At 43.5% G+C, this 27,600-nt stretch overlaps 1 protein-coding gene across 4 annotated transcripts in view; it reads right to left on the bottom strand.

Annotated features, from left to right (window-relative positions):
* unc5a (unc-5 netrin receptor A) overlaps positions 1 to 27,600 on the bottom strand; it is a 618,101-nt gene that overhangs the window by 103,932 nt on the left and 486,569 nt on the right. For all 4 annotated transcript variants that reach the window (XR_009806956.1, XM_061901967.1, XM_061901966.1 and 1 more), the window contains 2 exons: positions 7,629 to 7,817; positions 1,880 to 2,179 (listed from right to left, as the gene is read on the bottom strand). Coding sequence is in view for 3 of the 4 variants with exons in the window: in XM_061901967.1 (XP_061757951.1) it covers positions 1,880 to 2,179; positions 7,629 to 7,817 (489 nt within the window). In the remaining variant the exon portion in view is untranslated. The remainder of the gene's footprint in view (positions 1 to 1,879; positions 2,180 to 7,628; positions 7,818 to 27,600) is intronic.

The following is a 27,600-nucleotide window of genomic DNA, read 5'->3' on the forward strand; positions in this document are numbered from 1 at the left end:
ACATTTTCGATGGGAGACAGGTCTGGACTGCAGGTGGGCCAGGAAAGTACACGCACTCTTTTTTTTACAAAGCCACGCTGTTGAAACGCGCGCTGAATGTGGATTGGCATTGTCTTGCTGAAATAAGCATGAAAAGACGGTGCTTATGTTGTTGAAAACCTGTATGTACCTTTCAGCATTAATGGTGCCTTCACAGATGTGTAAGTTACCCATGCCTTGGGCACTAATGCACCCCCATACCATCACAGATGCTGCCTTTTGAACTTTGCGTCGATAACAGTCTGGATGGTTGGCTTCCTCTTTGGTCCGGATGACACGATGTCGAATATTTCCAAAACCAATTTGAAATATGGACTCGTCAGACCACAGAACACTTTTCCACTTTGCATCAGTCCATCTTAGATGATCTCGGGCCCAGAGAAGCCGGCGGTGTTTCTGGATGTTGTTGATAAATGGCTTTTGCTTTGCATAGTAGAGCTTTACCTTGCACTTACAGATGTAGCGACCAACTGTATTTAGTGACAGTGGTTTTCTGAAGTGTTCCTGAGCCCATGTGGTGATATCCTTTAGAGATTGATGTCGGTTTTTAGATACAGTGCCGTCTGAGGGATTGAAGGTCACGGTCATTCAATGTTGGTTTCTGGCCAACGTGGAGTGATTTCTCCAGATTCTCTGAACCTTTTGATTACATTATGGACCGTAGATGTTGAAATCCCTAAATTTCTTGCAATTGCACTTTGAGAAACATTGCTCTTAAACTGTTTGACTATTTGCTCATGCAGTTGTGGACAAAGGGGTGTACCTCGCCCCATCTTTTCTTGTGAAAGACTGAGATTTTCTGGGAAGCTGTTTTTTTAAACCCAATCATGGCACCCACCTGTTCCCAATTAGCCTGCACACCTGTGGGATGTTCGCAAATAAGTGTCTGAAGAGCATTCCTCAACTATATCAGTATTTATTACCACCTTTCCCGACCGACTTCTTTGTCACGTGTTGCTGGCATCAAATTCTAAAGTTAATGATTATTTGCAAAAAAAAAAAACATTTATTTGTTTGAACATCAAATATGTTGTCTTTGTAGCATATTCAACTGAATATGGGTTAAAAATGGTAGGGTATTATATTTATATAGTGCTTTTCTCTAGTGACTCGAAGTGCTTTACATAGTGAAACCCAATATCCAAGTTACATTTAAACCAGTGTGGGTGGCCCTGGGAGCAGGTGGGTAAAGTGTCGTGCCCAAGGACACAACGGCAGTGACTAGGTTGGCAGAAGCGGGGATCAAACCTGGAACCCTCAAGTTGCTGGCACGGCCACTCTACCAACCGATCTATACCGCCCCAAAATGATTTGCAAATCATTGTATTCCGTTTGGTTTACATCTAACACAATTTCCCAACTCATATGAAAACGGGGTTTGTATTTTTGAGAGAACATTCTTAATAAAATGTACCTATATGGTCAGAAATGTTCTCGTCTCATGCATCTATTTTTGAGAAGCAAAAGGAAAAAGCAAAAAAAAAAAAACCCAAAACAAACACTCGGCTCTCTAATTAGTGCCTCCACAAGGGTTTTATCAGCAGCTTTTTTTTTTTTTTGTAGCTCTGTGTGCACTTTAAACTGGTGGTTGCGCCACAGCTGTTGATGTGAAATTAATAAATGTTACATTTGCCTTACTCATCAGTGGTATTATTGTTAGCTTGTAAACACTATTAGAACACTGGTTCTGTTCCTGTGCGGTCATGTTTTGTTTTGGTTCAGAGATTGAAGAAAAAGTACAGATTTACACAACTTGTCACATCCCAAAAAAAGAATTGAAGTTTGATAAGTTGTGTGTGGTCATCTTATGTGAAAGCATCAACAAGCAAGAAGAACTCACCTGTGTTTGGGACGGTCAGCCTGCCCCCCAGGAAGTTAAAGGTGCCGTAGGAAGTGTTGGCCACATCACGAGGCAGTGTTTTAAAGTAGCTCTGAGTGGATAGCCGGCTCACAAACTCTGTGGGGTTCGAACTGAGCTTCCCGTTGTGCAGAGTGTGCGACCCCTTCGGAAGCGGGTCCAGCAGAGGCCCGTTGGTCATTGAAAACTTGCCAGTTGTGTCATGGCGGGAGCGCAGAGTGCCTTGATAACTGGTGGTGGTGGTCGTTAGATCGGGCTGGATGGTAAGCAAATGAGAATTCTCTGTTTGGATGATACAACCCACGGGAGAGAAAGAAGAAAAAAACACAAAAAAAAAACACAATGAGTGGCATTGAGGGAGACTTGATAGCTTCCAGACAGACCTCACACTCTCTAATGCTGTCACAACACCAAGATAACTGACAGAAAAAACAGGAAAGACACATGGTGCTGAGAACAACACTCACACGCTTGACAATACACAAACACACAAAGCCATTTGATTCCCCGCCGCTCGGATTCTTTAGCAGCGACACAATCGGCTCCAAACACAACTCTGATCCAATGTGTTGCAGCACACCTTCTCATATCCATCCAAGTCAAGCAGGTGTGTTTCTATTACGCAGTAGTAAACCCTTAGAGACAAACACTCACACACACAGGCAGTGAGAAAACGTAGATGCAATTGTCGACAATGGAAGTGACGGCAGCCTAATAAACACACAACTTTTTTTAAACCGTACACTGTAAACACATTAATCTGTTGAAGACACACAATATTAAAACCATGTTTCCAACAAGGCTTCACGGTGGCAGAGGGATTAGTGCGTCTGCCTCACAACACGAAGGTCCTGCAGTCCTGGGTTCAATCCCAGGCTCGGGATCTTTCTGTGTGGAGTTTGCATGTTCTCCCCGTGACTGCGTGGGTTCCCTCCAGGTACTCCGGCTTCATCCCACTTCCAAAAACATGCACCTGGGGATAGGTTGATTGGCAACACTAAATTGGTCCTAGTGTGTGAATGTGAGTGTGAATGTTGTCTGTCTATCTGTGTTGGACCTGCGATAAGGTGGCAACTTGTCTAGGGTGTACACCGCCTTCCGCCCAATTGTAGCTGAGATAGGCGCCAGCGCCCCCCGCGACCCCTAAAGGGAATAAGCGGTAGGAAATGGATGGATGGATGGAATATCATTGTAGGAAGGGCTTAACGGTGGCAGAGGGGTTAGTGCGTCTGCCTCATAATACGAAGGTCCTGTAGTCCTGGGTTCAATTTCAGGCTCGGGATCTTTCTGTGTGGAGTTTGCATGTTCTCCCCGTGAATGCGTGGGTTCCCTCCGGGTACTCCGGCTTCCTCCCACTTCCAAAGACATGCACCTGGGGATAAGTTGATTGGCAACACTAAATTGGCCCTAGTGTGCGAATGTGAGTGTGAATGTTGTCTGTCTATCTGTGTTGGCCCTGCGATGAGGTGGCGACTTGTCCAGGGTGTACCCCGCCTTCCGCCCAATTGTAGCTGAGATAGGCGCCAGCGCCCCCCTCGACCCCAAAAGGGAATAAGCGATAGAAAATGGATGTTTCCAACAAGCGGTGCAGTTTAGTTCAGATCGCAACAACAGCCTGATCTAGCTCAAAGGTGTTTTCACACAAAATCTAACTGAATTAAATCCTGATAAGCTGTATTTAAATAATTACCCCCGATTAAAAAGATCACCCAGATCAAGAACTCCCTTGGTGCCCTGGGTGCGTCTGTTAAAAGCAGCCTCAGAAACCTTGGGGTTGTGTTGGATCAGTCAATGTCTTTTGAGGATGAATGGCGTCACCTGACCAAAAACTGTTTTTATCATCTCAGAAATATTCCTAAAGTGAGAAATTTGTTGTCAAAATTGTATCTCGAAATGATTATTCACGCGTTCATTTCGTCTCGAATTTACTATTGCAATTCTCTCTTCACCCTTTTCAACAAGTCAACGCTAAAGAGACTTCAGACTGTACAAAACGCGGCTGCCAGACTTATGACCGGTGCACCCAGAACAATCCATATCACCCCAGTTTTAACCAGTCTTCATTGGCTTCCAGTTAAATTCTGCATTGAGTTTAAGATTTTAGTCCTGATTTTAGTCCCTCAGTACATCACTGACTTGCTATGTCCCTAGTCTTCAGGGCACAGCCTCCGGTCTTCAGGCCAGGGTCTTCTAAAGATCCCGAAAACTTGTTTTAAAACCCGTGGAGACCTGGCATTCCAGGCTATAGCTCCCAGACTCTGGAACAATTTGCACCAGTCCCTCCGTTATCTTGACTATGTTAAAACTTTTAAGAAACATTTGAAAACTTCTCTTTTTAGTAAAGCTTTTAGTAAAGGCACATTTTAACTACCATTTTTAATCCACTTTGTATCCTTTTTACGATGTTGCCCCTGTTGTTTTAAATTGAACTGTTGTTTTACCTGGGGATAGGTTGATTGGCAACACTAAATTGGCCCTAGTGTGTGAATTTGAGTGTGAATGTTGTCTGTCTATCTGTGTTGGCCCTGCGATGAGGTGGCGACTTGTCCAGGGTGTACCCTGCCTTCCGCCCGATTGTAGCTGAGATAGGCGCCAGCGCCCCCCGCCTCCCCGAAAGGGAATGAGCGGTAGAGAATAGATGGATGGATGTTGTTTTACTTTATCTACATTTTGTACAGCGCTTTGTGATTTTATCTGTGAAAAGCGCTTTATAAATAAAAATGACTTACTTACTTACTTACTTACTTACATTACATGGTTCAAGCACATGTGTTGTCCTTGCAGCTGACATTATAAATGCAAAATGATTGCGAGCAGAAAAAAAATGTAGATCCAAACCAGGCCTCCACCATACGTGGATCACAATCAGATATGAATCGGATGTCTGCTAGTGTAAAGATCAGATATATCCTGGCATTGCTCGGACATCAAAATCTGCCAATGGATGCATTAAATCAAAACAAACGTCCATTTTTAAGGGCGTGCAAACATATAACTGGAAAATAACACCAAAATGTCAAATCAAAAGGTTTCTGTACAAGCACGTGTTTGTTTATCAGAGTTTTGGGCAGGATAGCTCGGTTGGTAGAGCGGCCATGCCAGCAACTTGAGGGTTGCAGGTTCGATCCCCGCTTCAACCATCCTAGTCACTGCCGTTGTGTCCTTGGGCAAGACACTTTACCCACCCACACTGGTTTAAATGTAAAAATTAGATATTGGGTTTCACTATGTAAAGCGCTTTGAGTCACTAGAGAAAAAGCGCTATATAAATATAATTCACTTCACTTCAGTTTTGGATGTGTGCGTATGGAATTTAGTAACTTTAAGAAAAGTGTTATGATACAGGTCACCTAAAAGTAGTTATTAATGAATAACTGCTGTGTAAATCTGTACAATGACAGCATTGCATAGGGATGTGAACAATCCGCATTTGAATCGATTTAGTACCTGGGAAAAGAATAACGGTAATCAACGGTGCTAATTTTTGTACGTCTGTGTGTGTCCATGTGTTAATACATTTTAATTTGTTAAATATTCTATTCTATTTGACATTTAACATTGAATATAATGACTGTGCTGTCTTGATTTCTTACAATTCTGAGTCTCACTTGCAAGTATTATACATCAGACTTTTCATGCAGTTGCAATTCCAAGACATGAGATGCTAGTATATAGGATCTAATGTGTTGCCTCATCAGGGAGTAGTCTTTGCCATTAAGTTGGATCTACTCTTCTGTTGCGCCATAAAAGTGTTTATATTATATTAATTACAAACCAGCTGCATCTTAATTGTAGTTTTTATTACCACATTTTGGATGTGTTGGAATCGGCATGTTATATCCTTAATGTATATGGCAATTCCAATGTAAATTAGCATTGAGAGTGCAAATTTTGCTAAGTGGATTCTTGCAGTACATTCCATTGTTTTCTATTAGGCATACTTGCTGTGTTAGTATGAACATTCACAACACCTCTGAGTGCTGCTTGAGTGCTAAGTGTTTGAAGCGGCAACAGAGTCTGCAACCGGACATGACGTCCAATACAACAAAGGCATTGAAATATAGACGTTAGATTTTCTGTGAATCGATACCTGGCAGTAATGACGGGCTTGGGTCGGTATCTATAAAATACTGACTTTTGTACCCATCATTTCAGCATCAGGAAGAGGATCCCACATTAGCTCTTTTCGGTCCACTAACGGATTTTAGGTCAGTACAATGGCAATGCAATGTGAAATCCGCTTTGTTTGCATTGGATTAAGTTGGGGGTAAGCATGCGGCTCTTTAGCACCGCTCTAGTGGCTCCCTGGAGCTTTTTCAAAAATGGAAAAAGATGGGGGAAAAATATATTTGTTTGTTTTAATAATGTTTCTGGAGGAGGACAAAAATAACAGAAACTGTCTTAATTGTTAGAAAGCCCATTGTTTAATGTGTTTGTGTTTATGCTTCACTGATGACAGAATTTGGCCAGTGCCGCTTTGTCCTACTGATTTTGGCAGTCCTCGCACTCACCGAAGTGGTTTGCATGTACAACTTTCTCCGTCGTCACCTCAGAGAGACGTGTTTAATACCACTCCTTCATTGTCTCATTTTGTCCACCAAACGTTTTATGCTGTGCGTGAATGCACAAAAATGAGCTTTGTAGATGTTATTGACTTGCATGGAGTGCTAATCAGGCATATTTGGTCAGTGCATTAATTACCATGAATTGATTTACGTGGACCCCGACTTTGAAAAATGTATTCTGTACTGTGCAATCTCCTAATAAAAGTTTCAATCAATCAATGCATGACTGCAAGCTAATCCATGCCAACATGCTATTTAGGCTAGCTGTGTGTACATATTGCATCATCATGCCTCGTTTGTAGGTATATTTGAGTTCATTGAATTTCCTTTACTTAAGTCCTCTGTGTATTTAAAACAGATAATGTGTCTCATTACACATTATCTGTATGTAACATTGACTGCATTCCAGTGTCTGTGTGCCATGTTGTTCCAGACCACAGCAAACATTACCCAGTTTGCAAAGATTATCATAAATCCGATAGACAGCATGTCCTTTCTTTTAAATTGAGCACACACATATATACCTTTGGCAGTTTTAAGCCAGTAATTTCCAGGAGGTATCTGAAACGCTGAGACACTTATTGTGTTGCTTTCTTTATAACACTTATATAAGGCTTTGAACTATTTACGGCTCCAAACAGATATGCTTTTTGTATTTTTGGTCCAATATGGCTCTTTCAACATGCTGGGTTGCCGACCGCTGTATTAAGTAAAGGACTCATTTTAAGTCTGAACGTTTGAAAGTTTTAGTTTACTTCAGAGTTTGTTTCAAAGAGTTCCTACACTCAAGAGGAAAACGCAAACAACTGGTTTAAGTTGGCTGACTGGGAACAGAAGGGGGATAAAACAAAAGTGTAACCCATTAACAACATGGATGGTGACACAGTACACCTGCTTCATATCCTCTCTCCGTGATATACAGCAGTTTGTGTGATTTCCATTCCTGTAAAGATTCTCTATTCAAATACGTCATGCCTCACATAAAAACTCCTGAACTGTACAAAACCGTAGCCCTTGTTGGAAACGTGGCTGAACACTACATACTGATGAGCAGAGCACTATCACAGCGGGCAGACAGACCGATGGATGCACAGAGGGGGTTAAAACCAAGAATAGTGTCCTACTGCTGTGGGTGAGGGGCCTGCGTGGCCGCGGCGCCCACACACCTGGCTTGCTGGGCTTGATGCCCATGGGCTGGAAGCCAGTAGTGAGAATGGAGGAGTCGGCCACGTCGGCATCCAGTCCTGCCTTCTTGCGCCGGTAGACCAGGACCACGGTGATGAGCAGTAAGGTCAGGCACAGAGCCACCGCCACCATGCCCACGTAGAGCGCCACATCCTCCGCTCCGCTCACGGCTGCGAGGAAGAAGAAGAAGAAAAAAAAAACAAGCAGCATTGAAATGATTTACAAGCAAAAAAAAAAGCTTCCTCAGGTGCAGAGTGGCAGTACCTGTGGGCTCCCGCAACCCGTTTTATTTCATGCTGTGCAAAAGTCTCAGTTCGTCTAATCGAATAAAATCGGTTACAACATTTGGTGCTTGAACGCTGTTTGACATCCCTGAAGGTTTCACACAGAGAATGCATTAGCAGATATTTCACAACATCCCTGATTTAAATGGTTTGACTTTTATTTAAATTGGTAGATAATTCTAAAATAATACAGGTTCTCTCTTTGTTCTTCCCCTCATTTCTGCCCTGGATAAATATTCATCATTCCTGCATGTTTTTTTTTTTTTTCCGCCTCCTTTGTCTATTTCTCTCAGTGCACAACACCCCCAAGAGAGAAAGTGGTTTTGCTGATGAGATTCTAACACCTCTTATAGGATATACTTGTCTCTCAAAAGCCTGGTAACCGTGTAGAGCAGGGGTGCCCATTACGTCGATCGCGAGCTACCAGTCGAACGCGGGGGGTGTGTCAGTCGATCTCGAGCCAGGCTTTCAAAGAAAATAGACCTAAAAATTAGTGATCATCAATCTTCACCAAGACGTCACTTAAATGACATTCACGGTGCCGGAGGGTCTTGTGAGATGACGCTGGCTGCTGCAAGATCATTATTATGAAAATATGACCGAGAGGAAGGCGAGAAACACTTTTTATTTCAACAGACTCTCGCGCCGTACCTTCCGTCAAAACTCTAAAGGCCGACTGCACATTTCCTACCTTCACAATAAAAGCCCTGCTTTATGCTGCCTGCGCTAACTAAATACAGAGTCTCGGAAAACTGGCGTGCACAAGCGATCCCTCAGAAAGCTGGGGTGCACATCACTTGTGCACGCCAGCTTTCCGAGACTCTGTATTTAGTTAGCGCAGGCAGCATGAAGCAGGGCTTTTATTGTGAAGATGGGAAATGTGCATTCGGCCTTTAGAGTTTTGACGGAAGGGACGGCGCGAAAGTCTGTTGAAATAAAAAGTGTTTCTCGCCTTTCTCTCTGTCATTTTTTCATAATAATGAACTGGCAGCAGCCAGCGTCATCTCACAAGACCCTCGGGTGCCGTGAATGTCAATCAAGCAAGCTACGGAATTTGCCGCCAATGTTTTTCTTGTAAAGTGTATGGAAGCTGGATGAATTAGATGCCAAAAACCAACCACTTTCATGTGGTATTGTACAGAAAGGAGAACTTTTTTTTCTCCTCCATTTGAAAATGTGGGCGTTATCATCATTACTGTCTGATTCCAATCAATGCAAGTCATCAGAATCAGGTAATACACCAACTTATATTCTTGTCTTCGTGAAAGAAAGACATCTATATGTGTTACACATGCTTGTATTATCATTAAACACATTTAACTTGTTTACAAAAATGTCTCTTTCATAAATAAATAAATATAAATGATATATATAAATGAGGTAGATCCCCTCGAGTTGGTCAATTGAAAAGTAGCTCGCCTGCAGAAAAAGTGTGGGCACCCCTGGTGTAGAGTATGCAGATGATAACTCGGCCCAGACAAACATTCCTGTTTTTATGTGGGGGTTCTGCAGGAGAATAGGATTCGCTATAGCTGTCTTTTTCACAGCGTTAGAATTTCGGTGGCGGGGGAGGAAGATGCTCGTGTGGAGGCCATTGTCCCAGGGAACAACGGAGGCGTAGCAATGTCAAGTGCACACAGTCAACAAGGGGACATGTTCTCTCATGCTCAATGCTTTGAACGATGAGAGAATTTGGGCAAAGGTTAAAGTACGGCTGAATGCCATGTGCAGCATTCACAACAAAAGCAGGGGGACGATTCAAACATGAAGCAAGAAGAGCAGATTAAAGAATAAAACAAATGCAAAAATGTACTTCTATTTGATGTGTGATTTTCTTTCCTAAAGATCTGAACGGATGTGCATGGAAATCCTCCAGATTATCATTAGATACGACATATTTTAACGACTATTTCTAAGCCGCACTGGGGTTTTTCCAGTCCTGCTTCACAGGAACTCGAAGCTGCATGCTGGAATCTCTAATTTAACACTTTTTAATTGGTGTCAGTAAATCTGAGACACAAGACAACCAAGGCCAGAAAAAAAAAATGAAACTTCAGTTCAGATCTTTGTCATCCGTTGAAAGCCTTGTACCGTAAATTTCGGACTACAAGCCGCTACTTTTTTTCCTACACTTTGAACCATGCGGCTTATTAGACAGAGCAGCTAATTTACGGGTTTTTTCTTCGCTCACTGAGATAATAAAAATTGTTTGAAAAAAATAACCAGCAAAAACACTGATAATGTGTTTTATTGTTCGTTCTATTGCAGGGGTCGGGAACCTTTTTGGCTGAGAGAGCCATGAAAGCCAAATATTTCAAAATGTATTTCCGTGAGAGCCATATAATATTTTTTAACACTGAATACAACTAAATATGTGCATTTTTAAGTCAGGCCAACATTTTTACAGTATAATAAGTCTCTTATTCTTTTTAACAACATTGTTATTCTAAAGTTAACCAATAATAAATATAGTACTTCTTACCATTAATGCGACATATTGAACAGGTGCGATAGAAAACTGATGGTTGGATTAAAATGCATGAGAAAGTTTTATAATTTGAATGTTATTTTTAACACTGTGATTACCAGCGGAATTATTCATTACTTATTGTGTTAAGCAATGTCAGCTAAGATTTATCTGAGAGCCAGATGCAGTCATCAAAAGAGCCGCATCTGGCTCTAGAGCCATATGTTCCCTAACCCTGTGCTATTGCGTCATCTTTTAGCAGGTGCTAATTTTCTGATTTTTATTAAGGATCTCCATTAACTGGTTGCCACAACAACCCACTAGTCTTCCTGGGGTCCACAACTCAACACAATTACAAGTAAAAGCATATAATTGTAATTATGCAATTGTTGCGATCCGTGACTTGGATCTTCACATGTTGTTTATTTTTCCATCTTTGTTTCATTCTCCGTTTGACCCGTTTATTTCCTGTTTTGTCCATCACTACGGTTACACATTAGTTCAACTGCTACACTCGGTCCGCACACCTGCTTAAGCTAATCACCCTCCTTTATAAGCCAGCCTCTTCCGTTTATTCTTTCTGGGACTCTAATTTGCTCACATGCAACAAGTAACGTCAGGTATGTTTTTCTCGCTAGCTCATTAGCTAAGCCACCTTATTGTCATCTTTAGCTAACATGCTAATCATCTTTGTGTTTACTTTTTGTGCCATCGTGTAAAGTCCTCAGCCTTCCCGGTAAGGTTTATTCAGGTGTACTGGAGACGAGGCTTCGCCGGATAGTCGAACCTCGGATTCAGGAGGAACAGTGTGGTTTTCGTCCTGGTCGTGGAACTGTGGACCAGCTCTATACTCTCGGCAGGGTTCTTGAGGGTGCATGGGAGTTTGCCCAACCAGTCTACATGTGCTTTGTGGACTTGGAGAAGGCATTCGACCGTGTCCCTCGGGAAGTCCTGTGGGGAGTGCTCAGAGAGTATGGGGTATCGGACTGTCTTATTGTGGCGGTCCGCTCCCTGTACGATCAGTGCCAGAGCTTGGTCCGCATTGCTGGCAGTAAGTCGAACACGTTTCCAGTGAGGGTTGGACTCCGCCAAGGCTGTCCTTTGTCACCGATTCTGTTCATAACTTTTATGGACAGAATTTCTAGGCGCAGCCAAGGCGTTGAGGGGATCCGGTTTGATGGCCACGGGATTAGGTCTCTGCTTTTTGCAGATGATGTGGTCCTGATGGCTTCATCTGGCCGGGATCTTCAGCTCTCACTGGATCGGTTCGCAGCCGAGTGTGAAGCGACCGGAATGAGAATCAGCACCTCCAAGTCCGAGTCCATGGTTCTCGCCCGGAAAAGGGTGGAATGCCATCTCCGGGTTGGGGAGGAGACCCTGCCCCAAGTGGAGGAGTTCAAGTACCTAGGAGTCTTGTTCACGAGTGAAGGAAGAGTGGATCGTGAGATCGAAAGGCGGATCGGTGCGGCGTCTTCAGTAATGCGGACGTTGTATCGATCCGTTGTGGGAAAGAAGGAGCTGAGCCGGAAGGCAAAGCTCTCAATGTACCGGTCGATCTACGTTCCCATCCTCACCTATGGTCATGAGCTTTGGGTCATGACCGAAAGGATAAGATCACGGGTACAGGCGGCCGAAATGGGATCCCCCGGGAAGAGCTAGACGAAGTGGCTGGAGATAGGGAAGTCTGGGCTTCCCTGCTTAGGCTGCTGCCCCCGCGACCCGACCTCGGATAAGCGGAAGATGATGGATGGATGGATGGATGTAAAGTCTTAGTTCTTTATATTTCCTAGCTTTCACGCTAGCGTATTTTGTTTCCCTTTTTCTTAGCTCCAGTATTTTTGTTCTCTAGCACCTTTTGTTAAATAAATCATTAGTTCATACCTTTTGCTGTGTTCAATTTTCGACGCATCCTCGAGGGAATCGAACCCGGTACCACAATGCCGAACCGGCGTTACAGCAATACAGACAAAAATAAAAAAATAAAAAAAATAAAAGCATCAATAAGAAAACAGGCAAACAATTTACAGTCACAGAATAATGATTACTATATAAATGTAACAACACAATATAAAACACATAATACACATTTAAAGAATATTTCTGTGTAGATAACTCATGTGTTTTTCCCCTAAAAATTAGTGGGTGCGGCTAATATAACACTGCACTCTATAGTCTGGAAAATATGTTGATTCCAATTCATGATAATTTGGACATTTTAACGTAAGGAACCTTAGTTTTTTTGAGTTTGGGTAGCGTTTACATAACATGTGATAACCGTGCCAAATAGGTACTTTTGAAACAGTGCTGGTGGTTTAAATGTGCTTTAATTAGAGTAAAAAGAGGATTCATTTGGCCCCATTTGTCATGGTTTACCTGACACATGAAACGTGACAAATAGGGGGTTGCATTGATTGATTGAAACTTTTATTAGTGGATTGCACAGTTCAGTACATATTCCGTAAAATTGACCACAAAATGGTAACACCCGTATACATTTTTCAACTTGTTTAAGTCGGTCAGGGTCAACGTAAAGCAATTAATGGCACTGTCCACTTTAGTACTTTAGTAGTAGTGTTTTATATATATTTTGTGGCAATTCCATCTTTTTATCACAGCGTCAGTTGCTTCGCAGAGTAGCACTTTTCATCATTTTCAGTAGACTGCATTGCACCAGGAATGGTGCCATATGAATCCCTTCCCTACTGAATAAGGGACCTACGATAAAGTTATTTTTTTTCCGACTTACGAATATTGCTACAATGGTCGATACGTGTGTTAAACAATGCCAAGGCATCAAATTATAACGTTCATGCATTTTGGCGTGAGCTTGCATACAGTTTGAGATGCCTCTGGGATGAACTCCTCTCCCTCTGCTTCAGGCTATGAAGAAACATAAAAAAATGTAAGATTGGGTATTATTGTCATCTAATTAGTGGCATGTGTTTATTAGCATGAATTGATTTACGTGGACCCCGACTTAAACAAGTTGAAAAACTAATTCGAGTGTTACCATTTAGTGGACAATTGTACGGAATATGTGCTGTATTGTGCAATATACTAATAAAAGTTTCAATCAATCAATCAATATTAACACTGATGTGCAACATGCAGTGACATAAATGTTGCTAAAAGCAGCTTTTTTTTTATGCAGGTCTGTATCAGGTCTGAATCTATACAATGTTTATGAAGTGTATTTTCAACCTTGTTTGGAAAAAAAACGCGGTGACGACTTCATGATGTATATTTAAACCAGGCTATATTTTACACCCCGCTAGCACCTCCGTGCGTCGGTTGAGTTGGGCGGGGTTGGGGGTGCGGGGGTGTATAATATAGCCTGGAATAGTCATGGATGCTTGGGATTCTGGGTAATTGTTAGGTTGCGTTTATGTTGTGTTACTGTGAAGATGTTCTCCCGAAATGTGTTTGTCATTCTTGTTTGGTGTGGGTTCACATTGTGTGGTGCATATTAGTAAGAGTGTTAAAGTTGTTTATATCACAACCGTCAGTGTAACCTTTATGGCTGTTGGCTATATGCCTTGCAATCTCGTACGTGTGATGATAGAAACAGCGAGATGCATGCGTCCGGCTGGCACGCAGATAGCATGGTGTAAAGGCGGGCGATGATATGTTGTAGAGGACGTTAAAAGTAAAGCCATCACGACACGTCCTCAATATTGTGGTCTGAGTGAAAATCGGAGAATGTTAACCCCGGGTGATGTCCAGGAGAGGCACCAAAATCCGGAAATCGGGGGGGTCGGCGATTATGCATCTGAGCCATTTGCAGCTGAGTGGCCAAAGAGCCACATGCGGCTCCGGAGCCGCGGGTTGCCGACCCCTGGATTAGGTTTATCTAGCGCTTCATAGCGAAGTGAGAACCCATTATTCATTCACTCCACATTGACACGTTAATGGTGGTAAGCTACATTTGTAGCCACAGCTGCCTTGGGGTGGACTGAAGGAAGCGTGGCTGCCAATTTGTGCCTACGGCAGGTATTCACTCTGATACACCAGTCTGAGCGGCACTGGGAGCAAGGGAGAAGTGACTTGCCCAAGGACAGAATGGCAGTGACAGGCAGAATGTGAACCAAACGTGTGTGCGAGTTCAAGAATACAATGTTGGAACTAAACACTGCTATTGCCGTGGTGAGGTCGGCAATTTTCTATGGTGTTAGGACCCTACTTTACTCACATATTTGCCTCATTTTGGTGGTTAATATGCTTTATTGTCGGCATCAAATATCAGTAAGCACCCCGAGAGTTTTCTCCTGCTTAAAGTGTGTAGCTAAACAACTAATGAAAACCTCACTCATAATGACAGCCGACACAAAAACACACCAAATCGACCTGCAAAAAAGTCTGAAAATGACTATTCTTCTCACACCCTGCGTCCAAGCTACTTCTCCCCAAAGAGTAAGAGTTGTTTGTCCTTTCACGCTCAGCAATGACCTGTAAAAATGCAGCTAAGAAAAAAATTGTTGAAAAGTTGTGGATGATGACGAGTTAAGGTGTTGATTTTTAAAGGCCTACTGAAATGAGATTTTTTAATTCAAACGGGGATAGCAGGTCCGTTCTATGTGTCATACTTGATCATTTTGCGATATTGCCATATTTTTGCTGAAAGGATTTAGTAGAGAACATCGATGATAAAGTTCGCAACTTTTGGTGCTGATAAAAAAGCCTTGCCTTTACCGGAAGTAGCAGACAATGACTTCACAAGGGTGAGGGCTTCTCACGTCCTCACATTGTTTATAATGGGAGCCTCCAGCAGCAAGAGCTATTCGGACCGAGAAAACAACAATTTCTTCATTAATTTAAGTGAGGATGAAAGATTCGTGGATGATGATATTGATAGCGAAGGACTAGAAAAAATAAATAAATAAAAAATAGTTAAAAAAAAAAAAAAAGAGGCGATTTGAACTTTATCGTCGATGTTCTCTACTAAATCCTTTCAGCAAAAATATGGCAATATCACGAAATGATCAAGTATGACACATAGAATGGACCTGCTATCCCCGTTTAAATAAAAAAATCTAATTTCAGTAGGCATTTAAACATCAAATAACACCCATTTAGTCGCCTTAGACTCACTAAATCCAATATAATAACCTTGAGCGTGTTCTACTGTAGATTACAGTACTCACCGGTAGCCCGGAGCAACCTCCAAAGCGTTATTGTCGCCCGGCCACAATGTGGAAATACTGTTACATCCTGGGGAATTCTTTTAAGTTAGAACTGGACTTTAATGCGTACAAACCACGGGCATGTGTTGTTCTGCCAAAAGTTGGTCAACTTGCCGGACGTAGCTACGATCATCAGCTGTGTCGTTAGTATTCCATGTTGTTATTCCTTATCGTTCACTTCAGAGGCACACCAATCTCACGTGGAGCGTCAACAGAGCTTAGCGTTGCCCAGAGAGCAGTCTTGTTAGCAAAAAATGCCTACTGAAATGAGATTTTCTTATTTAAACGGGAATAGCAGGTCCATTCTATGTGTCATGGCGATATTGCCATATTTTTGCTGAAAGGATTTAGTAGAGAACATCGACGATAAAGTTTGCAACTTTTGGTCGCTAATAGAAAAGCCCTGCCTTTACCGGAAGTATGTGCGCGTGACGTCACCGGTGTGAGGGCTCCTCCCATCCTCACATTGTTTATAATGGGAGCCACCAGCAGCAAGAGCAATTCTGACCGAGAAAGCGACAATTTCCCCATTAATTAGAGCGAGGATGATAAAGTTTGCAACTTTTGGTGCTGATAAAAAAGCCTTGCCTTTACCGGAAGTCGCAGACAATGACATCACAAGGGTGAGGGCTCCTCACGTCCTCACATTGTTTATAATGGGAGCCTTCAGAGGCACACCAATGTCACGTGGAGCGTCAACAGAGCTTAGCGTTGCCCAGAGAGCAGTCTTTTTAGCAAAAAATGCCTACTGAAATGAGATTTTCTTATTTAAACGGGAATAGCAGGTCCATTCTATGTGTCATGGCGATATTGCCATATTTTTGCTGAAAGGATTTAGTAGAGAACATCGACGATAAAGTTTGCAACTTTTGGTCGCTAATAAAAAAGCCCTGCCTTTACCGGAAGTATGTGCGCGTGACGTCACCGGTGTGAGGGATCCTCCCATCCTCACATTGTTTATAATGGGAGCCACCAGCAGCAAGAGCAATTCTCATCGAGAAAGCGACAATTTCCCCATTAATTAGAGCGAGGATGAAGGATTCGTGAATTAGGATATTGATAGTGAAGGACTAGAAAAAATTTTTTAAATAAAAAATAAGCGAGGGCTCCGGCGATGTGAGCGCTTCAGGTGTAATTAGACACATTTACTAGGATAATTTTGGAAGATCCCTTATCTGCTTATTGTTTTAATTGTGTTTTAGTGAGATTTTAAAGATTGTAAAGACATACCTCGAGGTCGGATGGCTGCGGTGAACACAAAGTGTCTCAGAGAGAAGCCGAGGAGCCAAGCTCACAACTGCCTTTTTTGACATGACAGCTGCTGCCGGACGACGAATAATCCATTGATGTCTCCGGTAAGATACATATCACAATTTCTCCATCCAAAAACATGCTGGTTGACGTAGAGAAAACATGTTCGCTTGACCGCTCTGTGTTAAAGCTTCACAACAAACAAAGAAACACCGGCTGTGTCCATCCATCCCATCCATTTCTACCGCTTATTCCCTTTTGTGTCTCTGTGCTAAAGACAGCTGCAATCCACCGCTTACCACCAACAGAATTGTTCTTTATAGTTTCCATTATCAAATGAACAAATTGCAAAAAGATTTATCAACACAGATGTCCAAAATACTTTGTAATTATGCGATTAAAGCAGACGACTTTTAGCTGTGTGTGGTGCAGCGCTAATATTTCCTGACAGTCCGTGACGTCACGTGTACGCGTCATCATTCCGTGACGTTTTCAACAAGAAACTCGCGGGAAATTTAAAATTGCAATTTAGTAAACTAAAAAGGCCGTATTGGCATGTGTTGCAATGTTAATATTTCATCATTGATATATAAACTATCAGACTGCGTGGCTGCGATGAGGTGGCGACTTGTCCAGGGTGTACCCCGCCTTCCGCCCGATTGTAGCTGAGATAGGCGCCAGCGCCCCCCGCGACCCCAAAAGGGAATAAGCGGTAGAAAATGGATGGATGGACAGACTGCGTGGTCGGTAGTAGTGGGTTTCTGTAGGCCTTTAAGTGGTGCGCCCAGTCCTGTGTGTCTTGTGTCTCATCTTTTGATGTCCATCCATCCATCCATTTTCTACCGCTTATTCCCTTTTGGGATCACGGGGGGCGCTGGCGCCTATCTCAGCTACAATTGGGCGGAAGGCGGGATACACCCTGGACAAGTCGCCACCTCATCGCAGGGCATCTTTTGATGTCGCTCACGCCAAACGCTCACCAATGTGGAAATGTGTTGGTCAACATGATTGCCGCGATGTTGTAACCAGGAAATGGAAGATTAATATCTTTGAATTTTCAAAGTCAATCAATCAAGGTTTATTTATATAGCCCTTGATCAAAGGGCTGCAAAAGCCACAATGACATCATCAGCCAGATCCCACATCAGGGCATGAAAAAATTCAACCCAATGGGATACAATTAGAAACCTTGGAGAGGACACTCACCTGCGCGACCGATACAATGGACGTCGAGTGGATCTAGTTAATAGTATCACAGAATAAGCCCAATATTTGAAGGGCGATCCAATGACACACATATGGATAATCAAGTCATCAATCTAGAAATAAACTAACACTATTGCTGAACTTTAGTTGTGGATGCTGTAGTTTTTGTTGTTGCCTTCAGTATCCATCCATCCATCCATTTTTAACCGCTTATTCCCAATTGCGTCGCGGGGGGCGCTGTGCCTATCTCAGCTACTATCGGGCGAAAAGCGGGGTACACCCTGGACAAGTCGCCACCTCATCACAGGGCCAACACAGATAGACAGACAACATTCACACTCACATTCACACACTAGGGCCAATTTAGTGTTGCCTATCAACCTATCCCCAGGTGCATGTTTTTGGAGGTGGGAGGAAGCCGGAGTACCTGGAGGGAACCCACGCATTCACGGGGAGAACATGCAAACTCTACACAGAAAGATCCCGAGCCCGGGATTGAACCCAGGACTACTCAGGACCTTCGTATTGTGAGGCAGATGCATTAACTCCTCACATACCTTGGCCATGAACCACATGACCAAAATAACTACAAATTACCTTTGGTTGTTTTATTGTTGTAGTTTTCAGTAGTACTAGTTTCCCTTAAAGGGGAACATTATCACCAGACCTATGTAAGCGTCAATATATACCTCGATGGTGCAGAAAAAAGACCATATGTTTTTCTAACCGATTTCCGAACTCCAAAATAGTGAATTTTGGCGAATTAAACGCCTTTCTGTCTATCGCTCTGGAGGCGATGACGTCAGAATGTGACGTCGCCGAGGTAATACAGCCGCCATTTTCATTTTCAACACATTGTAAACATTGGGTCTCAGCTCTGTTATTTTCCATTTTTTCGACTATTTTTTGGAACCTTGGAGACATCATGCCTCGACGGTGTGTTGTCGGAGGGTGTAACAACACTAACAGGGAGGGATTCAAGTTGCACCACTGGCCCGAAGATGCCAAAGTGTCTGCCGCCAGACCCCATTGAACGTGCCAGAGTGTCTCCACATTTTACCGGCAATGACAGACATGACACAGAGATGTATGGATAACCTACAGAAGCATTTGCAATGATAAATTCAACGAAATCACAAAGGTGAGTCTTGTTGATGTTGACTTATGTGCTAATCAGACATATTCGGTCGCGGCGTGACTGCCAGCTAATCGATGCTAAAATGCTACGCTAATCGACGCTAACATGCTATTTACCGGCGGGGCTAAAGCAGACATGGCACAGAGATGTATGGATAACCTGCAGATGCATTTGCAACGATAAAGTCACAGAAATTACAAAGGTGAGTTTTGTTGATGTTGACTGCCAGCTAATCGATGCTAAAATGCTACGCTAATTGATGCTAACATGCTATTTACCGGCGGTGCTAAAGCAGACATGGCACAGAGATGTATCGATAACCTGCAGATGCATTTGCAACGATAAAGTCACAGAAATCACAAAGGTGAGTTTTGTTGATGTTGACTGCCAGCTAATCGATGCTAACATGCTACGCTAATCAATGCTAACATGTTATTTACCGGCGGTGCTAAAGCAGACATGGCACAGAGATGTATGGATAACCTGCAGATGCATTTGCAACTATATTACGTTTCCGTCCACCCACATTTAATGCGAAAAAAACACTTACCAATCCACGGATTTAAGTTGCTCCAGTGTCACAAGATGCGAAAGTCGTGAACGTTTGGTCTGCATATTTTACCGGCGATGCTAACGCAGCTATTCGGCCATGCTATGGCTATGAATAGCGTCAATAGCTTAAGTTTCTTCTTCAATACTTTCATACTCCAACCATCTGTTTCAATACATGCGTAATCTGTTGAATCGCTTAAGCCGCTGAAATCCGAGTCTGAATCCGCGCTAATGTCGCTATATCTTGTTGTGCTATTCGCCATTGTTTGTTTACATTGGCAGCACTGTATGACGTCACAGGGAAATGGATAGTCGCATCGCAAAAGGCATGGGATTCTACCGGAAAAGGGTGGAATGCCAACCCCGGGTTGGGGAGGAGACCCTGCCCCAAGTGGAGGAGTTCAAGTACCTAGGAGTCTTGTTCACGAGTGAGGGAAGAGTGGATCGTGAGATCGACAGGCGGATCGGTGCGGCGTCTTCAGTAATGCGGACGTTGTACCGATCCGTTGTGGTGAAGAAGGAGCTGAGCCGGAAGGCAAAGCTCTCAATTTACCCGTCGATCCACGTTCCCATCCTCACCTATGGTCATGAGCTTTGGGTCATGACCGAAAGGATAAGATCACGGGTACAAGCGGCCGAAATGAGTTTCCTCCGCCGTGTGGCGGGGCTCTCCCTTAGAGATAGGGTGAGAAGCTCTGTCATCCGGGAGGAACTCAAAGTAAAGCCACTGCTCCTTCACATCGAGAGGAGCCAGATGAGGTGGTTCGGGCATCTGGTCAGGATGCCACCCGAACGCCTCCCTAGGGAGGTGTTTAGGGCACGTCCAACCGGTAGGAGGCCACGGGGAAGACCCAGGACACGTTGGGAAGACTGGGGAGAGGGAAGTCTGGGTTTCCCTGCTTAGGCTGTTGCCCCCGCGACCCGACCTCAGATAAGCGGAAGATGGTGGATGGATGGCATCGCAAATAGCGAAAATCAAGCACTTTAAACCTTTTTTTAGGGATATTCGGAGACCGGTAACATTTTGAAAAAAAATTCAAAAAATACAACATGCCACTGGGAACTGATTTTTATTGTTTTTAACCCTTTTGAAATTGTGATAATGTTCCCCTTTAACACTGAGGTGAGTAGAGCAGAATGGAGTCAACGTTCAGTTGAAGAATATCTTTCCAAATCTACATTGTCCCTCATTTCCATTTCCTGTGACGATCAGGCCCGTTCTAATACCTTCGTCCATCGACGCTTAAGACATTCTCAAGGGGACACAAGGGATACTTCCTTGGACTCTCATTTTTGCTCCCTAATCCCTGAAGGACGCACATCATTTTCTTGAAGTGAAACAAACATGGCTGAACCTCTCACCTCCGGCAGTCAGCTCCGAAAGGAATAGAAAAAACCTCTAATTAAATCTCACAAATCCAACTGCCCAGGTGAGTCAAAGGCCAGGCCAGGCTGTGATATTTGGACTTGCTGCAGTCTGCTGAGAGATGAGCAGACACAACAGAAGGCCTGCCTGTCAGCCGACTACTGATTGGATAAACATAGCCTCAGATCGGCCTGCTGCTGTTTACTTTCTAAGGGCAAAGCAAAGGCAGCGAGAAAACGTTTGATGCAAAGATCCAGTATCTCTTCTCCTGCTTCCCCGCCTGCATCTACCGTTCGCCGACCCAAACAATAAAGTCAGTCAATCAGGTGAGGCTCTCTCTTCCTCCCTTGCTTATCGGAGCATCACAAGTTTTTATCAGACCCACCAGGTGTCACCGCCAAACGATCCCGGCCACCGCTGCTCACTTCGAATCCTGACCAGCATCTGCTCTCAGCTCCTCCTGGCTCTGCCCATCGATTTTCCTGATGCCAGCCAATAACACAGAGGGCATTTATCACACTTTAATTGACATAGTTAATTAGGCTGTATAATTGGACGGGCATTACATTCACCCGGCATAACCTCTCTCTCTTCTTGTCACTCCATCATTCATTTTCTACTTTATATAATTGCTGCTATAGAACTTTTGATTCCATTGACCTCTCTTTATGATTGATGTCCATCTGTGAAGAGTGTCAACAGACCGAAAGCAAATCCTGGCGTGTTCCCTCTCATTGTACTTTAAGTTCAGCAGCACAGACTGGCTGCAGGGCAGGGCTGGTTAGGAACCTTTTTTTTTTTTAAAGAAGAGGTCATAATTCATCTCCTCGGGGGCAATGAGGCTGGCTCCTGTTGAAGTTCGGACTCATGTGGCATTGGCAGTCAGCACGATGTCTGCGCCTGGTATTCCTGGTGCTCTCTCTCCCTCGCCTTTCTCTCTTTCTCTCCACAGCCGTGATAAATAAAAAACTTTGCAGCCCCCCGCGCCTCTTCCCCGGGTATTTATCATGAGCCCTGGGAATATATTTCATCCCATGGTCAGTCCGAGTCACTGGGCGGAAGATGAATCACAGTAGAGTTCTTCAGGTCAGGGATATGTGGCTACTAAAACTCTCAAAGTGAACGTGACTATTACTATCTCCACAATACAGTCATCCTATCCCTCAGCAAGGGCCTGGTGAATTATGGGGTCGGAACAAATGTTCAACCATTTTTCATGCAGCCTCTGACCCCGCAGTGACAAACAAAATCATGACAAAAACATCAAATGCTGCTCTAGCAAATTAATCCTTAAAGCAAAGATTTTATGACATGATGACATCAAACAGTTCATTTTATTTGCCATCATCCCATCATTAAGGCAAATAATTGTTTTGTTACGACATCCTAATGCCTTGCAATTTTGTGCCACCCTCTACCCTTTTCGGCAAACTGCCAACATCATTATCATTTGGAGATCGTGCTTATAGCTCCATCTGAAATGATCCTGCCTAGGTCCTGGGGCCACTCGATACCTTTTAGGTATCGACCGAAACAACTTGATACCAAGTAGTATCGAAACTGCATCTGTCAAATGATCAATCAATCAAACAATCAATGTTTATTCATATAGCCCTAAATCACAAATGTCTCAAAGGACTGTACAAACCACTACGACTGCGACATCCTCGGAAGAACCCACATAAGGGCAAGGAAAACTCACACCCAGTGGGACGCCAGTGACAATGATGACTATGAGAACCTTGGAGAGGACCTCAAATGTGGGCAACCCCCGCCCCTCTAGGGGACCGGAAGCAATGGATGTCGAGCGGGTCTAACATGATACTGTGAAAGTTCAATCCATAGTGGATCCAACACAGCCGCGAGAGTTCAGTTCAAAGCGGATCCAAGACAGCAGCGAGAGTCACGGGCCGTCCACAGGAAACCATCCCAAGCGGAGTCGGATCAGCATCGTAGAGATGTCCCCAACCGATACACAGGCGAGCGGTCCATCCTGGGTCCCGACGAGCGGTTCGTCCATGGTCATCGGACCAGACCCCCTCCTCAAGGGAGGGGGGGAAAGAAGAGAAAAAGAAAAGAAGCGGCAGATCAACTGGTCTAAAAAGGAGGTCTATTTAAAGTCAAGAGTATACAAATGAGTTTTAAAGTGAGACTTAAATGCTTCTACTGAGGTAGCATCTCGAACTGTTACCGGGAGGGCATTCCAGAGTACTGGAGCCCGAACGGAAAACGCTCTATAGCCCGCAGACTTTTTTTGGGCTTTAGGAATCACTAATAAGCCGGAGTCCTTTGAACGCAGATTTCTTGCCGGGACATATGGTACAATACAATCGGCAAGATAGGATGGAGCTAGACCGTGTAGTATTTTATACGTAAGTAGTAAAACCTTAAAGTCACATCTTAAGTGCACAGGAAGCCAGTGCAGGTGAGCCAGTACAGGCGTAATGTGATCAAACTTTCTTGTTCTTGTCAAAAGTCTAGCAGCCGCGTTTTGTACCAACCGTAATCGATACCTGCAATCTGTTCTTTTGGTACCCAGATCAAACAAAAAAAGATTGTTTCTATGGTTTTGCTCGCAGCCAATCACTGCAAGCGTTCTCGATTCAATGCGCCATGTGATTGGTCCACCACCGCAACAATAATAGTTTGTATGGCGGTAAAGCGGGTTGAAGCTGTGCAGAATTGGCTGGTCATCATTCCGAGATGCCGAGATACAAAGGGGAAAAGGGGGAATGCTAGCCATACTGCCAAATGTATATTCCGATTTCAAAAGGCCACGGACCCCTGACACCCCTTCTCAACTGTCTATGCGACGTCAAGGCTTGGTTAGCCCAGAATTTTTTATTAATAAATGAGGGAAAAACGGAAATTTTAGTTTTTGGTCTGGCCCTCACAGACTTGGGACCATTGCAAAATGATTTGCATCCCAAAGTCACCAGCATTGGCATTACTATAAACAGCGATTTTAATTATAAACCTGACAAACAAGTCAATGGCGTTTTGTAATCGTGTTTTTTAATCTTCGTCTTTTAGCAAAGGAAAAACTGTTTTTATCTTTTAACCTTTTTGAACAAGTCGTGCATGCTTTTATTTCAAGTTGCCTGGACTACTGCAATGCACTTTAGCCAAAAAGCTCTCTCCCAGTTGCCTTAGTCTAGAACGTGGCAGCGCATCTTTTAACAGGGGCCAGGAAACGCCAGCATATAACCCCAATCCTTGAGAGTTTGCACAGGCTCCCTGTTCATTTTAGAATTGATTTTAAAACCTTGCTGTTTGTTTTTAAAGCTTTACATGGACTGGCACCTCAATATATCTCGGACCTTATCCAAATTTACACTCCTGCGCGCGCTCTGAGGTCCGAGAGCCAGCTCCAGCTCGTGGTGCCCAAGACGAGATTTAAAACCAGGGGAGACAGGGTCTTCTCTGTGGTCGGCCCTAAGCTCTGGAACACTCTGCCCCTCCATGTTCGAACTGCTCACACAGTCTCGTCTTAAGACCCACTTTTATTCTCTGGCTTTTAACACTACGTGAGTTGTGTGGTCCTCTGTGCTTTTAAAAATGGTATTTCTGTTTACTCTTTTATTTGGTTTTACCCTTCAGAATAATTTTAAATTATATTTATTTTATATTGGTTTTATATGTATTTATTTTTTTGTTTTGTTTTTATAGTCATTGGTGGAGCTCAGGATAATATTTGAATATTGTTTTTAATATTGTTGTGCAGCACTTTGAAAACATTTTGTTGCTTAATTGTGCAAATTGGGGCGGTTTAGCTCGGTTGGTAGAGTGGCCGTGCCAGCAACTTGAGGGTTGCAGGTTCGATTCCCGCTTCCGCCATCCTAGTCACTGCCGTTGTGTCCTTGGGCAAGACACTTTACCCACCTGCTCCCAGTGCCACCCACACTGGTTTGAATGTAACTTAGATATTGGGTTTCACTATGTAAAGCGCTTTGAGTCACTAGAGAAAAAGCGCTATATAAATATAATTCACTTCACAATTCACTATAAATAAAGTGGATTGGATTGAATATGATTAAACACCTCATCAAGCACGGAGCAAATAACTCAAGAGTGGAGAACTGCACTGTGTTTAAAAAGCCGGCTTCTACAACACCAGCACTGTTGTCGTCATCTCAACAGGACACTGCTCAACCGTCGATAACTTCAGGGATTATATAAATGGTAACTATGTTAACAGTACTCATCCTTTGTGTGTTAAAACATATATTGTGAAGTAAATTGTTTTGGGCATGTCTTAGGCATGTGAGCTAACGCTAGCTTAGCTTGCTGGCTAATTTTACCTAATTAGCAAGTTAGCACCCCTGCTCAGTCACATCTGTCAATGTTTTGTTCAGTGGTTAGGTTACTGGTTTTAGTTTCTGTAGCAGCTTGATTACTGATGTACTTTGTTAAGATCCAACTACGAATACCCATCTTGTTTGACATGGCCTCTAATTATACGCATGTTCAGGCATCATCTACTCCAGCAGTGCGAATATCTTAAACTGCTGGAGAGGCAATTAGCCAGGAAAGGGCATGCCTTGCCCTATAGAAGGCGGAAATGTTAAAATTTCTTAAAAATAAGTGTTGAGGAGGACTGCCTGGTCAGTGGTTATTTACTGGGTAGAGGCAGAACGTTGGTTGGTTGTGATGGGGTTTATAATTACACAGCCGAAACAATACTTTGTTGTACATGTTTGTACAGTTATTTAATAAATATTTGAGCACTTCCATTCATCCATCCATCCATTTTCTTCCGCTTATCCAAGGTCGGGTCGCGGGGGCAGCAGCCTAAGCAGGGAAGCCCAGACTTCCCTCTCCCCAACCACTTCGTCTAGCTCTTCCCGGGGGATCCCAAGCCAACCGGGAGACAGTCTTCACAGCGTGTCCTGGGTCTTCCCCGTGGCCTCCTACCGGTTGGACGTGCCCTAAACACCTCCCTAGGGAGGCGTTCGGGTGGCATCCTGACCAGATGCCCGGACCACCTCATCTGGCTCCTCTCGATGTGGAGGAGCATCGGCTTTACTTTGAGTTCCTGCCGGATGACAGAGCTTCTCACCCTATCTCTAAGGGAGAGCCCTGCCACCCACTCAGTTGGTATCGGTATCAATTTAAGCGTACCGGTATTGGTACTGGTATCGACATTTTTTAAAGGGGAACATTATCACAATTTCAAAAGTGTTAAAAACAATAAAAATAATTTCCCAGTGGCTTGCCCGATTGTAGCTGAGATAGGCGCCAGCGCCCCCCGCTACCCCGAAAGGGAATAAGCGGTAGAAAATGGATGGATGGATGGACAGTGGCTTGTTGTATTTTTTGAATTTTTTTTCAAAATTTTACCGGTCCCGGAATATCCCTAAAAAAAGCTTTAAGGTGCCTTATTTTCGCTATCTTCGAAGACATTGTCCATTTCCCTGTGACGTCATACAGTGCTGCCAATGTAAACAAACAATGGCGAATAGCACAGCAAGATATAGCGACATTAGCTCGGATTCAGACTCGGATTTCAGCGGCTTAAGCGATTCAACAGATTACGCATGTATTTAAACGGATGGTTGGAGTATGAAAGTATTGAAGAAGAAACTGAAGCTATTGAGCGAATAGCTATTGACGCTATTCGGCCGAATAGCATGGCCGAATAGCTGCGTTAGCATCGCCGGTAAAATGTGCGGACCAAACGATCAGGACTTTCGCATCTTGTGACACTGGAGCAACTTAAATCCGTCGATTGGTAAGTGTTTTTTTCACATTTAATGTGGGTGAAAGGAAACGTAATATAGTTTCAAATAGCATGTTAGCATCGATTAGCTGGCAGTCACGCCGCGACCAAATATGTCTGATTAGCACATAAGTCAACAACATCAACAAAACTCACCTTTGTGATTTCGTTGACTTAATCGTTGCAAATGCATCTGCAGGTTATCCATACATCTCTGTGCCATGTCTGTCTTAGCATCGCCGGTCAAATGTGCAGACACTCCGTCACATTCAATGGGGGTCTGGCGGAAGATTTTTTGCCACTTTCGCATCTTCGGGCCAGTGGTGCAACTTGAACCTGTTAGTGTTGTTACACCCTCCAACAACACACCGACGAGGCATGATGTCTTCAAGGTTCCAAAAAATATTCGAAAAAATGGAAACTAACAGAGCTGAGACCCGGTGTTTGTAGTGTGTTGGAGAAAATGAAAATGCCGGCTTTCTTACCTAGGCAACGTCACGTACTGACGACATCGCTCCAAGAGGGTTAACCAGAAAGGTGTTTAATTCGCCAAAATTCACCCATTTAGAGTTCGGAAATCGGTTAAAAAAAATTTTTGGTCTTTTTTCTGCAACATCGAGGTATATATTGACGCTTCCATAGGTCTGGTGATAATGTTCCCCTGTAAACGATACCCAGCCCTACTGGGTCCTGTCTGTTTATTTTGAACGGTGCAGTAGAAAAATGGTTGCAGAACATTGATTTTGCTCAATCACCACAAACAATAACATTTAACAAGTGCCTTTTCTGG

Source organism: Nerophis ophidion, linkage group LG05 (genome assembly GCF_033978795.1).
Source record: "Nerophis ophidion isolate RoL-2023_Sa linkage group LG05, RoL_Noph_v1.0, whole genome shotgun sequence".
NCBI lineage: Eukaryota > Metazoa > Chordata > Actinopteri > Syngnathiformes > Syngnathidae > Nerophis > Nerophis ophidion.